This window comes from Onychomys torridus, chromosome 8 (genome assembly GCF_903995425.1).
Source record: "Onychomys torridus chromosome 8, mOncTor1.1, whole genome shotgun sequence".
In the NCBI taxonomy this organism is placed as follows: domain Eukaryota; kingdom Metazoa; phylum Chordata; class Mammalia; order Rodentia; family Cricetidae; genus Onychomys; species Onychomys torridus.
Window position 1 is genome coordinate 19623313 of NC_050450.1, and position 13515 is coordinate 19636827.

At 41.9% G+C, this 13515-nt stretch overlaps 1 protein-coding gene across 6 annotated transcripts in view; it reads left to right on the forward strand.

Moving 5' to 3' along the window:
* Window positions 1–13515, forward strand: part of Luc7l (LUC7 like) — a 36775-nt gene that overhangs the window by 17839 nt on the left and 5421 nt on the right. For all 6 annotated transcript variants that reach the window (XM_036196234.1, XM_036196236.1, XM_036196239.1 and 3 more), the window contains 3 exons: window positions 5559–5669; window positions 6598–6741; window positions 12642–12818. In XM_036196234.1, coding sequence (XP_036052127.1) covers window positions 5559–5669; window positions 6598–6741; window positions 12642–12818 — 432 coding nt within the window. The remainder of the gene's footprint in view (window positions 1–5558; window positions 5670–6597; window positions 6742–12641; window positions 12819–13515) is intronic.

Genomic DNA, 13515 nt, shown 5'->3' on the forward strand with positions numbered 1-13515 from the left:
GAGAAGTGGGAGGGAGGGTGAGAGGGAGAAAAGGAATTGCTCAAAAGAAATACTTGTGTGGAGCCGGGCAGTGGTGATGCACGCCTTTGATCCCAGCACTCAGGAGGCAGAGGCAGGCGGATCTCTGAGTTCAAGGCCAGCCTGGGCTACAGAGTGAGATCCAGGACAGGCACCAAAGCTACACAGAGAAACCTTGTTTCGAAAAAACCAAAAAAAAAAAAAAAGAAAGAAAGAAAGAAAGAAAGATACTTGTGTGTGTGAGAAGTATGAGACTGTATGAGCTGTTTATTGGGTCATTTGCAATTAGTGAAAAAATAACAATAAAACATCTATTTATAGGAGGGATTATGGACATTGGTGTTGAGAACTGTTTTTTTGTTTGTTTGTTTTGTTTTTCGAGACAGGGTTTCTCTGTGTAGCTTTGTGCCTTTCCTGGAACTGGCTTTGTAGACCAGGCTGGCCTCAAACTCACAGAGATCTGCCTGCCTCTGCCTCCCTAGTGCTGGGATCATAGGCGTGTGCCACCACTGCCTGGCCGAGAACTGGTTTAATGGGACTGGAGAGGTTGTCTCAGAGGTTAGAGCACATACTTCTCTTGCAGAAGACTGGAACTTGGTTCCTATCACTCACGTTGAATGGCTCACAACTACCTGTAACTCCAGCTCCAGGAGATCCACTGCTCTCTCTGGACTCCCTGGATACCTGCACTCATGTGCTTATCCACATACAGACATGAACATATATACATAATTAACAATAAAAAATAAAAATACTTGTTTACTACTGTGCAGCAGAAGAGCATAGATTTTGGATATGATGTGAGTTGAAGGTGAGCTCAATGGAATCCTTTTCTCATGTGGGGCCTCTAGCTCCACTGTCTACCCTTCCCTCCCAAATTGCTTGAGTAATATAGACACAAAGCACTTTAAAAAAGATTTATTTTAAATATATGTATGTGTCTGTATGTGGGTATGTGTATATGAGTTCAGGTGCCTGAGGAAGCCAGAGAAGGCAGATCCCTTTGGAATTGAAATTACATACAGTTTTGAATCACCTTGGGTCTTATTCAAGAACAGCTTTGGTTTTTAACCATTGGGCCACCTCACCAGTCCCACAAAGTACTCTTTTTTGGTTCTCTTTAGTGATCATGTATTTCTAAATAGAGGAATGCATAGCTTGTCTATAAAAATACATGCCTTCCTTGTCCTCTGGAGACAGCCAAAGCATCAGGTTAATATTACTGTTGCAAACATACTTTGGTTGATCTTCTTTTAGCCATATTTCAGAGCAGTTCCCAGAAGGAGCATGTCCTTGTGATACTCTATGCTAGCAAAAAAAAAAAAAAAAAAGGTGTGGATGTTGCTTTCATAGAAAATTTCTAGAATGATGTCACAGGTAAATTCAAACATTGTATATAAGTTATTCTCACTACAAATTTTTTTTTTGGTGGTTATTATTTGATATAAGGTTTTGCAATGTAGTTGTGGCTGTTGTGAATCTCACTAGGAGATCTACATTAGTCTATCCCTGGGATTTAAGGAGTATGTTACCATGCCAGCTTACTTTTAAAAAGTTTTTTTTTTATCTTGTTTTTGTTTGTTTGTTTGTTTTTTTGAGACAGGGTTTCTCTGTAATTTTGGTATCTGTCCTGGATCTTGCTCTGTAGACCAGGCTGGCCTCCAATTCAGTAGTTCCGAGGCCTGGCTCTGCTTCTTGAGTGCTGGGATTAAAGGTGTGCGCTATTGCCACCCGGCTCCTCCTTTTCCGAGGCGGGAGGTGGCAGGGTTCATGTAGCCAGGGCTAATTTTAAACTTTCTTTGTAGCTATGGATTGACTCTTGTTTTGAAGTGCTGAAATTACAGACATTTGCCTAAAGTTATGTAGATATTTTTCTTTTTATTTTGAGCTGAGGACCGAACCCAGGGCCTTGCACTTGCTAGTCAAGCGCTCTACCACTGAGCTAAATCCCCAACCCGATATTTTTCTACAAGAATATTAAAACTGAGAATATTCACCTATAATCCCAGCACTCAGGAAGCTAAGGCAAGGGGTTTGTTGTTTAAGACTGGCATAGCAAAGTTTAGAGCTCGCCAGGATATATATATATATATATATATATATATATATATATATATATATATATATATATATATAATATAACCCTGTTTTCTGTTCTCCCCCAAAACAAAATAACCTAAAATCCAAAGCAAGTTACTTGAATTACTGATGCTTTCCTTTTTTATTCTTTAAATTTTTTAATGTTTATTTTAATGTGTATGAATATTTCACTTGCGTGTATGTCTGTGGATCACATGCATACTTGGTCTCCACGAAAGCCAGACAAGGGATTGGATCCCCTAGGACTGGAGTTAGATGGTTATGAACTTCCATGAGTGTGCAGAACAGCCAGTGCTCTTAACCACTTGCGTCATCTCTTCAGTGTGGTTCCCCCCCCCCTTTTTTTTCCTTTTAGGCAGGGTCTACCCCCTTTCCCCCAAGTCAGGGTTTTATTGTGTATCCCTGGCTGTCCTGGAACTATGTAGATCAGGCTGGCCTTGATCCTCCTGCCTCTGCCTCCCATGTGCTGAGATTAAAGGCATGTGCCATCACCGTCCCGGCACTAGGCAGGACCTCATATAGCATAGGCTGACCTATGTATAGTCAGTGCAAGCCTTCATCTTCCTCACTCTCTCTCTCTCTCTCTGATGCTGGAATTAAAAATGTGTAGCGCTATACCTGCTCTAGTTTGCTCCCTCTCCTTTTTCAAAAACAGTTCTGGGAATTGAACTTAACCTTTACACATACTAGGCATCACTTCACTGGTGAAGTGTTTTTACTCTGTCCTGTGGCCTTGTTTGTAGGCTCGAAGTTTGGAAGGAAGAGAGCATAGAATAGAGTTATCTGGATATCATGCAGGGCTGAATATGCCTGGGTGCTCTTAGAAACTGGTTTCATAGTACTGCCCTATGAGACCAGTGTAGACATTCTAGTAAGTGGTAGATTGTGATTAGAATCTTAAGGTTTTGCCAGTGGTGGTAGTGCACACCTTTAATCCTAACACTGGGGGGTCAGAGAGGGAGACAGATCACTCATGTTTAAGACCAGTCTGTTTTGTTTTTGTTTTTGTTTTTTGTTGTTGAAGCTGAGGACCAAACCCAGGGCCTTGTGCTTGCTAGGCAAGCACTCTACCACTGAGCTAAATCCCCAGCCCCGACCAGTCTGGTTTTACATAACATAGTTCCAGGACAGCCAGGGCTACACAGAGAAACCCTGTTTTGAAAACCCCCCTCCAAAATTTAAAAAACAAAAAAGGAATCTGAGTTCAGACTCATCTTTTTCTACCATTTAAATTTGTCATTGTTTAACTAAACTACACTTAAAACACTTTGAAAGGAGAGAAAGGGACAGCAAAACAGACTTGCTTTATAAAGAGCATGCCTGGGCTGGAGAGATGGCTCAGAGGTTAAGAGCATTGGCTGCTTTTCCAGAGGTCCTGAGTTCAGTTCCTGGCAACCACATGGTGGCTCACAACCATCTGTAATGAGATCTGGTGCCCTCTTCTGGTCTGCAGGCATACATGCAGACAGAACACTATATATGTAATAAATAAATTAAATCTTTTAAAAAAATAATAAAGAGCATGCCTGTTAGAAGACACTGCATGATCTGGGTTGTTTTGTTGTGTTACCATTTATTTTTTAGATTTTCAGACATTTGAGTCTATTATCATTATACCTAGAATCTGCTTAAGATAGAGGCATTTTAGTTGATGAAGGTGTGGCTCTGCATGACTCTTATGAGTGATTCATTGATCTGCCCTACATGTACTATGCTGAGTATACAGTAGGGGAGCACTGCTTGAGTGGACTTGAGGGTACCTCAGGATCCTGTATTGAGAGCTGATATTCTGGGTAAGGACAGGTGACCAGCTCTTCATCTTTTCAGAAGTACAGCTTACAGTAGCAAACAACATAGGCCACATCTTCCCTTTCCTTCTCTCGTTTGTTCATTCCTTCCTTTCTGTTTTGAGACAGAGCCTCACAGTGTATTTGCCCTTGGCTGTCCTGGAACTCATAGATTCTCCTGCCCCTCCCTCCCCAGTGCTGGGATTAAAAGTGTTGGCTACCACTTCCTGGCTGTCTCTTACCATTTTATTGAGTTCTAGGAATCAGATTCAGTCTTAATACTTCTATGATGAACTTCCCGTCTACATGTGAGTTGCCTCTCATTATTCTATACTATAGCCCCAAACTGGCCTCTAACTCATAATAATCCTCCTGCCTCAGCCTCCTGCTGTGGTCCTATGGAGACCAGATGACAACTTTGGTTGTTTTCTGTAGGTGCTGCCCATTTGTGGATTTTTGTTGTTTCTTTTTATTTATTTACTTATTTATTTACTTACTTTTATTTGCTAGTATGTATATGAACACACACTTTTGGGAATAGGTTCTCTCTTTCCATCATGTGGGTTCCAAAGGACTGAACTCAGATTAATCAGGTTTGGTCTCCAGTGCCCTTACCCACTGAACTGTCTTACATCTTTTTTTTTCCCCCCAATTTATTTATTATGTATCCCTGCAGGCCAGAAGAGGGCACCAGATCTCATTACAGATGGTTGTGAGCCACCATGTGGTTGCTGGGAATTGAACTCAGGACCTCTGGAAGAACAGTCAGTGCTCTTAACCTCTGAGCCATCTCTCCAGCCCCTTAACTGTCTTATATCTTACCAGCCCCTCACATTGTTATTTGAGACATTGTCTCTCAATGGCCTAGGATGTGCCAGCTAGATCAGATTGACTGATTGAGAAGCCCAGGAGAGCCACCTATCCCTACCTCCCCTCAGTCCACTTTCTTGGTAATGTTACAGAGAATTGGAGATCCTTCTACAAATTTTGGAAATAAGTAAATCAGATAGTCATTTGGTTAAGATGATTAAAATTATGTTAACTATCATAATATATTTGCAAGTAGAGTATCAGCTCATGTTATCACTATAAATGCCAATAGCAGAGATAGGGATTGCAATTTAAATTTTTTATTTTTTATGAAACCAGGTCTCATATGTAACCCTGGTTGGCCTGGAACTCAAAGAGATGTGCCTGTCTCTTCCTCCTTAGTGGTAGGATTAGGGGCATGTGTCTGCCTAATATTCAGAGGGAGTATTTTCATTCCCTCAAGGGCTACATAGTTTGACCCTGTCTCAAAACAAAAGAACAAAACATATATATATATGCCAAGACAAAATACTGTATTATTAGTAGAATGTGGTGTGCACACCTGTCATCCAGCACTTTGAGGCTAAGGCAAGAAGATTGTGCGTTCAAGGCCAGTCTGGAGTACATAGCAAGTTTTGGGCTAGCCTGGTCTGTGGGAGTTTGTCTGGAGAAACAGGTCTGCAGATGTAATTCAGTAGAGTGCCTTCTTAGTGTACTTGTGGTCTTGGGTTTAATCTCCAGCACTCCTCTTCCCAAAAGAGGAAGTGCTAAAAACCATTAACAATGACCAAATAAATAAATCTATGAAATGTTGATCATAGCTCTCTGCTTTTCTCAAACTAGGCCATGGATCACTTAGAGTCCTTCATTGCAGAGTGTGATCGGAGAACTGAACTTGCCAAGAAGCGGTTGGCAGAAACACAGGAGGAGATCAGTGCAGAAGTTTCTGCAAAGGTATATTTAGTGACTGGTATAACTAACTTTTTGTCTCACCCTCACACTATTTGGGGATTATGGGTAGATAGTGCTTTCTGCTTTGGCTGTTCCCAGTGGATATGGTCTTTGATAAGTATTTGTGTGCACAGGAGCCTTCTTCCCTTCCTTTTTTTCCCTTGAACTCAGAGAGTTGCCTGCCTCGTGAATGCTGGGATTAAAGGCATGCACCACCATGCCCAGCACAGAAGCATTAACTAGGTTATATGCACTTACTAATTAAAAGAAGATGCTAGTGTGCTGAGATGTCCAAGTAATAAGGTATTTTGTTTGCAACCTAAGTTTTGTGTGTTAAACATTGACATTTTAGCCGGGCGGTGGTGGTGCATGCCTATAATCCCAGCACTCAAGGAGGCGGAGGCAGGCGGATATCTGTGAGTTTGAGGCCAGCCTGGTCTACAGGGCTAGTAGGACAGGCTCCAAAGCTACAGAGAAACCCTGTCTTGAAAAAAAAATTACATTTTACTACTCGTGCCCAGAAGACAAAGTGATAGAGAAAGTCACCAACATGTCACTTGTAAAGTGAGTGGCATGTGCTCCACTGCAAAAAAAAAAAAAAAAACAGCGTGTAATGGAGCACATGGTAATGACAGTAAAAATGTCAAAGTTTTGTTCTGGGATGGTCTTTTGTGGTTTAGGCTGGTGAGAATGATCTTGAACTCCTGACATCCCCACCCCAAGCTTTCATCCAAAAGTTGGATTATAATCCACTGGTTACATTGCCACTGAGCTTTTAGTCTAAGATGCATGTGTGACTGAGTCTGGATCTTAAGGCGTTCCTTTATTTTCAGAGGAATAAGCCAGGCGTGCATCGAGAAGAGGAATACTTGTTTTCTTTGTCACTCCAAGTATTAATGTTTGGTGCTTTTATCTGACTCTCTGTCCTTAGGCAGAAAAAGTACATGAGTTGAATGAAGAAATAGGAAAGCTCCTTGCTAAAGCAGAGCAGCTGGGAGCTGAAGGCAATGTGGATGAGTCCCAGAAGATCCTTATGGAAGTGGAGAAAGTTCGTGCAAAGAAAAAAGAAGCAGAGGTTGGTTGTTCATTGTTTTTGAGATACGGTTTCTTTATAAAACTCTGGTGGTTTTGGAACTTGGTATGCAGATAAGGCTGTTCTTAAACTCACAAAGATTTTCTAGCTTCTCCCTCCCAGGTGCTAGGATTAAAGGCATGTACCACTTTGTCTCTCTGTGTGTGTGTGTGTGTGTGTGTGTGTGTGTGTGTGTGTGTGTGTGTGTGTGTTTCAACTTTTATTTATTTTCTTTTATGTGTATCAGTGTTTTGCTTACATGTGTGTGTACTATGTGCATGTGTTCGTGTCTGGTGCCCTAGGAGACCAAAAGAGGGGATTGATTCCTCTAGAACTGGAATTACCCATGTTTGTAAGCTGCCATGTGCATGCTGGGAGCCAAACCCAGGTTCTCTGGAATAGCAGCAATCACCCCCCCCCCCAACCCTCATCCCCCAAACAGGATTTCTCTGCGTAACAGCCCTAGCAGTTGTCCTAGAACTCACTGTGTAGAAAAGGTTGTCCTTGACCTCACGGAGATCCTCCTGCCTCTGCCTCTTGAGTGCTGGAATTATAAAGGTGTATGCCACCACTTCCAGGCTTTTTTTTTTTTTTTTTTTTTTTTGTAAACTTTTTTTTGTAAACATGGTCTTACTTTATAGTCTTGGCTGACTTAGAACTCACTGTGTAACTAAAACCAAAGCTGGACTGTAATTTAAAATAATCCTTCTACTTGAGTCTTCCAGTTATAGATGTGAGCCATTATGCCCAGCTAAGAAATGTCTTAAGATAAGGGAAGTATTAGTGTTCAGGCAAGGTGGACACACCTATAATCCCAGTCCTTGGGGGGGGGGGGGGCATGAGGATCAGGATTTCAAAACCAGCCTTGGCTACATAGTGAGTTTGTGGCCAATCTGGGCTACAATAAGAAAAGTGATGATAGGGAAGTGATACTAATTCAGTAATGTTGACCATTTGGACTAATGTTAAGCCATATCTATGTTCTTTTTATTCCAAATAATAATCTTCGTGACTGACTGTGGTCACAAGTTCACAGGTAGGAACAGAAATTTCCAAATTATCCTCCACAGCTCTCCCATTGTCAGCATCCCCAGAGTGGTATGTTTGTTATCATCAATACACCTAAATTTAGACATCATTGTTACCCTAAAGCTCACAGTTTACTTTTAGTATTATATATTCTGTGGACTTGAGAAAGTTAAAAGAACCTGTATCCATTTTTTATATAGCTTATATAGACATTTGTGTAGCACAAATCTTAATTGGTCTTAATCATAAAAACGAGGAGTCAGATATAGGGGTAAATGCTGAAAGATCAGCGAGACAAAAGAACAAGCCACAGCCACTACCTCTTACCTTAACAACTCCTCAACCTGAAAGAGAGTGACCTACCATTTCCTCTCTGTTCAGCCATCACTTACTGTCTCCACCTCCCTAGGGCTGGGATCAAAGGTATATGCCACCACTACCTGGCTTTTTTCTCTTTTTAGACTGGATCAATCTTGTATAGCCCAGGGTGGCCTTCAACTCACAGAAATCCTTCTGCCTCTGCCTCCACAGTGCTGGGATTAAAGGTGTACGCTACCACTGTCTGGCCTCTGTGGCTAACTAGTGGCTTAACTCTGTACTCTGATCTTTCAGGCAAGCTTTACTTGTTAGGTCACAAACAAAATATTACCACACATTTGCTCCTAAAACTCCTTTCTGGTCTATCTGTTGGGTTATATGTATATGTACAGTGTCCATGGAGGCTAGAAAAGGGTGTCAGATCTTCTAGAACTGGAATTGCAGACAGTTGTAAGCTGTTGGGTGGGTGCTGGAATCAAATCTGACTCCTGGAAAAGCAACAAGTGCTTTTAGCTGCTGAACCATCTCTCCAGGCCCTCTTCCTCCCATTGATTTGATGAAGATAGATTCATAAGAGAGACAAAATTAGAGAGAGATGACTTTGAGATGGTCTATAGGTAGGTTGGGGGTATCCTGGAAAGCCATAGCTTAGATCTTTGAGAAAATGAGGTTTTTAAAAGCAGCAAGTCCAGGGGTGGGGAAGTGATGAGGAAAATGGTGTGTATATGCATGACTGGTGCCTGCTGTACTTTTAGATATTATTGTGCCTCTGGTTCTTATTTATAGCTAACCTGTATAGTACCAGGGTTTTGTTGGGTGATAGAGCAATGCTCAATGAACCCAGCAGCAGGAAAAGAAGGTTGGGACCATCAGGATTATGCTTTTCTGTCGTTCTCCAAAAGTGACTGGAATTAAAGTTGGCAGCAAAGGTCAGATAGGCAGAGCAGGATAGTTCTGATATAATGCCTCATCTCCCCAGTAGGCACTTAACCCACTTTTACTTGATGGTGACATCACTGTGTCATCTATCCTTATTTAATTGCTTAGCTTAAAAGACAAAAAAAGATTTATAACACAGCTGAGATGCCTTGATAGAATTTCCCTAGCAAATATAAAAAAAAAAAAAAAGCTGGGCAGTGGTGGCGCATGCTTTTAATCACAGCACTTGGGAGCAGAGACAGTGATCTCTGTAAGTTCAAGGCCAGCTTGGGCTACAGAGTGAGTTCCAAGAAAGGCGCAAAACTACACAGAGAAACCCTTGTCTCAAAAAACCAAAAAGTAAATAAAGAATTACCCTAAAAAGACTGTGGAACCAGTGCTTGGACTGTATCCTGTACAGAAGCACCATGAGTGTGACAGATGGAGATGATGGTATGCCTCAGGTACCTTCTGGTGCCAAGTACTCCCTAGGCTAGAGAGGAGGGATCTCTGCATCCTTCTTGATTACAGGTATATAGGCACAGTATGCCTCAAACCCTGGTAGAGGAGCAAATACTAGCAGCTCCTCAATGGTTCAGGCAACTGTGGGTTGCTGTTTTTACTGCACTCATTTACACATCACACACACACACACACACACACACAATAACCCCCAATTAAAAGAAAATATGTAAGAAATAATACAGAGAGTTCCTATTGTCCTTTTGTAGCCACAAACCCTTCTCTGATCTCTGGTGATCAGGTGTGGTGTACTCAATGGCTCTTCATTTGGATAACTGATTTTAAGAAAATGATACCCAGCCGGGTGGTGGTGGCTCACGCCTTTAATCCCAGCACTCGGGAGGCAGAGTCAGGCAGATCTCTGTGAGTTTGAGGCCAGCCTGGGCTACCAAGTGAGTTCCAGGAAAACGGCACAAAGCTACACAGAGAAACCCTGTCTCAAAAAAACAAAACAAAACAAAAAGAAAAGAAAATGATACCCATACCATATATTCCAGTACTTGAGAGTCTGAGTCAGGAGGATCTGGCATTCCAGGCCAGCCCTGCCTAAATAATGAGAATATTATTTTTTTAATGTGATAGATGTTTTGCTTTCATGTGTTTACATACCATGTGCCTGCAGAGACATGAAGAGGGCATTGACTCTCCTGGGGCTGGATGGTTGTGGGTGCTAGGAATATAACCTGGGTACCTTGGAAGAGCAGCTAGTGCTCTTAACTACTGAGCCATATCTCCAGCCCTAAAGAGGGTCTAATAAAGTGAGAAATCCATGGAGTCTGCTTAAAGGGCAAGACATTTATTAGGGATAAAACTCACTACAGCATGGGAGATTTATCTTAGGGTCCTGGAAAACTGAGCTATGATCCAAGCTGTCTTCTGCCTGTTCCTTGTATCAACATCCAAAAACCATGAGGGGAGAGAGCGTGATTCTTATGTGCATTCCAGGTCTTAAGGGTCTGACATGCCACGCCCCATTGGTTTGTAATTCAAGGTCGTAGGCAGGTAGAGCAGTTAACTGCTGCCTCTCTAGGGGCTGTGCTTCAAGGTCATAGAACAGCTACCCACTACAGTCTATAGTCTATATTACACATGTTTTATAGTCCCTTAGGACAGGTTGGAGGATCACATCAGTTCATGAGTTCTTTCTGTGAAAGACCTAACCCTAATCCAAATAAAACAAACTCTTTCCTCCCCAACTTGCTTTTGGTCTTGGTGTTTCATATAGCAATAGTAACCCTAACTAATTAGTAATAGTAACTAAGACAAGATCTTATTCACTGTATTGCTACAGGCTTTATCTACACAGAATATTTACTGATAGTTCTTGGTAGCGACGTTGGTGTTTGTTTGTTTGTTTGTTTGTTGGTGTTTTGTTGTTGTTTTTGAGTCAGGATTTCTCTGTGTGACTGGAACTTGCTTTTAGATCAGGCTGTCTTCTAACTCACAGAGATCAACCACTGCCCAGCTGGTAACCTTATTCTTAATACATGGTGGCACAGGGTCACATTTACTTGGAAGAATTCCTGGGTAATGGTGCATACGTAGATGATCTTTCTTGTTTGGTTGGTTTGTTTTTGTTTTTATATAGGGTCTCACTTGATAAGTCCTGATGGCCTGGAACTCACAATGTAATGTAGATCAGGCTGATTTTGTTCTCCCAGAGATCTGCTTACTTCTGCTTCTACCTCCAAGGTGCTATGATTAACATAAATCAGGTCATGTTAGGATTATCATAGCCAGCAGTATGAGACTGTATTTATTTTAACTTGCATTCCCTAGGGAATGTTTTAAACGTGTGAGTTAATGGAAGCAGCTACATTTACATTCAAGCCTTCCCTTTCACATTGAACAAAGAAGGGGACAGTAGCCACACCTTTAAGTCCAGCACTCAGGAGGCTGAGACAATCATATCTCCATGAGTTCCAGCTGTAAGGGCTATGTAAGTGTGATCAGTCTGCAAAAAATAGGACAGAGGAATGGTTTTCCTCAGGATGGGTTTTGCAGCAGTGTTCTGACTCGTGTGCATGTACTAGTAGCAGTATGCCAGGTCTCTTTCCTTTTGTTTGATGTACTTTGCTTTGGGCAGAATGAGAGATTTTTCTATAAACATTTTAGTGTTTCTGGAGGATGCATAATATGTGTTGGGTACTTTTCTCTAGGTGTCAATGATTTGGCCTTTCAGATTATCTTTTAGACCTGCATTAGATATTTATTTCCTGGGTATCAGGACACAGTTGTTATGATTGCTAGTTTTTGTTTACTATGTGTGTGAGTATACGCATGTGAGTATAAGTGGTTGAGGTGGGCTAGAGGCATTGGATCTCCCTTGAGTTAGAATTACTGCAGGTTGTAAACTGCCTGACTTGGGTGCTGGGAATTGAACTCAGGTTTTCTGCATGAGCAGTGTACATTTTTTTTTTTCCTCCTTGAGACAGAGCTTCCTCTGTGTAGCTTTGGAGCCTTTCCTGGAACTCACTCTGTAACGCAGGCTGGCCTCGAACTCACACCTGCCTCTGCCTCCTGAGTGCTGGGATTAAAGGAGTGTACCACCACTGCCCAGTGAGCAGTATGTTCTTAAGAGCCATCTCTCTATCCCTATTTTTTGTTTGTTTGTCTTTTTCAAGTTAAAAAGTTATTTATATGGGTGTTTTTCCTATATGGACTCACTGCATGTGTTTAGTGCTCCAGAAAAGATCCTGTAACTGGAGTTATAGATAGGTGATTGTTATTCCTCGTGAAAGAGGACCAGGTACTCTTAACTGCTGAACCATCTCTCTCCAGCCCCACGTTTTGTTTACTTTGAAGTCCTCTCTTCCCTGCTCATCTCAGAACAGTCATTCTTACCTCCGTGTTTTGAGTGTTCCTTGTTGCTTTTGATAAGACATACATAAATGTTAGGGGTTTTTAATACTTTTTTTTCTCTCAAAACTTTCTCTGTGTAGCTCTGGCTGTCGTAGAACTCAGAAAACTGCCTCCCACTAAATGTTAGTTCATTTAAAATGAATAGTGAAATCAAAGTTCCCAACATACCTAAAGGTGAACAATCCAGTTTTCAACATGTAGTGAAATGTGACAGTTCTAAAATGCCTCAGCTTTATCTTTTTATCCCCCCATAGGAGGAATACAGAAATTCCATGCCTGCATCCAGTTTTCAACAACAAAAACTCCGTGTCTGTGAGGTTTGTTCAGCTTACCTTGGTCTCCATGACAATGACCGACGTCTTGCAGACCACTTCGGGGGCAAGTTACACTTGGGGTTCATTCAGATCCGAGAGAAGCTTGATCAGCTGAGGGTATGTTAATACATTCTTTCTGGAGAACTCTTTAGAGTCTTATGTCTTGTAGTCACCTTCAGTTTTTTTCTTTTTTCTTTTGGTTTTTTGAGATAGGATTTCTCTGTGTAACAGCTTTGGCTGCCCTGGAGCTCACTTTGTAGACCAGGCTAGTCTTGAACTCACAGAGATCTGCCTGCCTCTGCCTCCTGAGTACAGGGATTAAAGGTATGCACCACCACCACCATGCAATCATCTGTCATCTGTACTCTTCCTTTTTCTTTTTGTTATTATGTCTTTTTTTTGTGCGCCCCTCCCCCCCCCCCCCAACACCCCCCCCCCCCAACCCCCACCCCCCCCCGTGGGGGAATCTGAGGACCGAACCCAGGGCCTTGCACTTGCTAGGCAAGCACTCTACCATTGAGTTAAATCCCCAACCCCTCTTTTTTTTTTTTTTTTTTTTTTTTCCTTTCTTTCGTTTTTTTTTAAATGTGTACCGTGTTCTGCCTGCATGTATGCCTGCAGGCTAGAAGAAGGCACCAGATCTCATTAGAGATGGTTATGAACTACCATGTAGTTGCTGGGAATTGAACTCAGGACCTCTGGAAGAGCAGCCAGTGCTTTTAACTGCTGAGCCATCTCTCCAGCCTCAGAAACATATTTAAACTTAAAGAGTACAGATGAGGGCTGGCAGTGGTTAAGAGCACTGGCTGTTTTT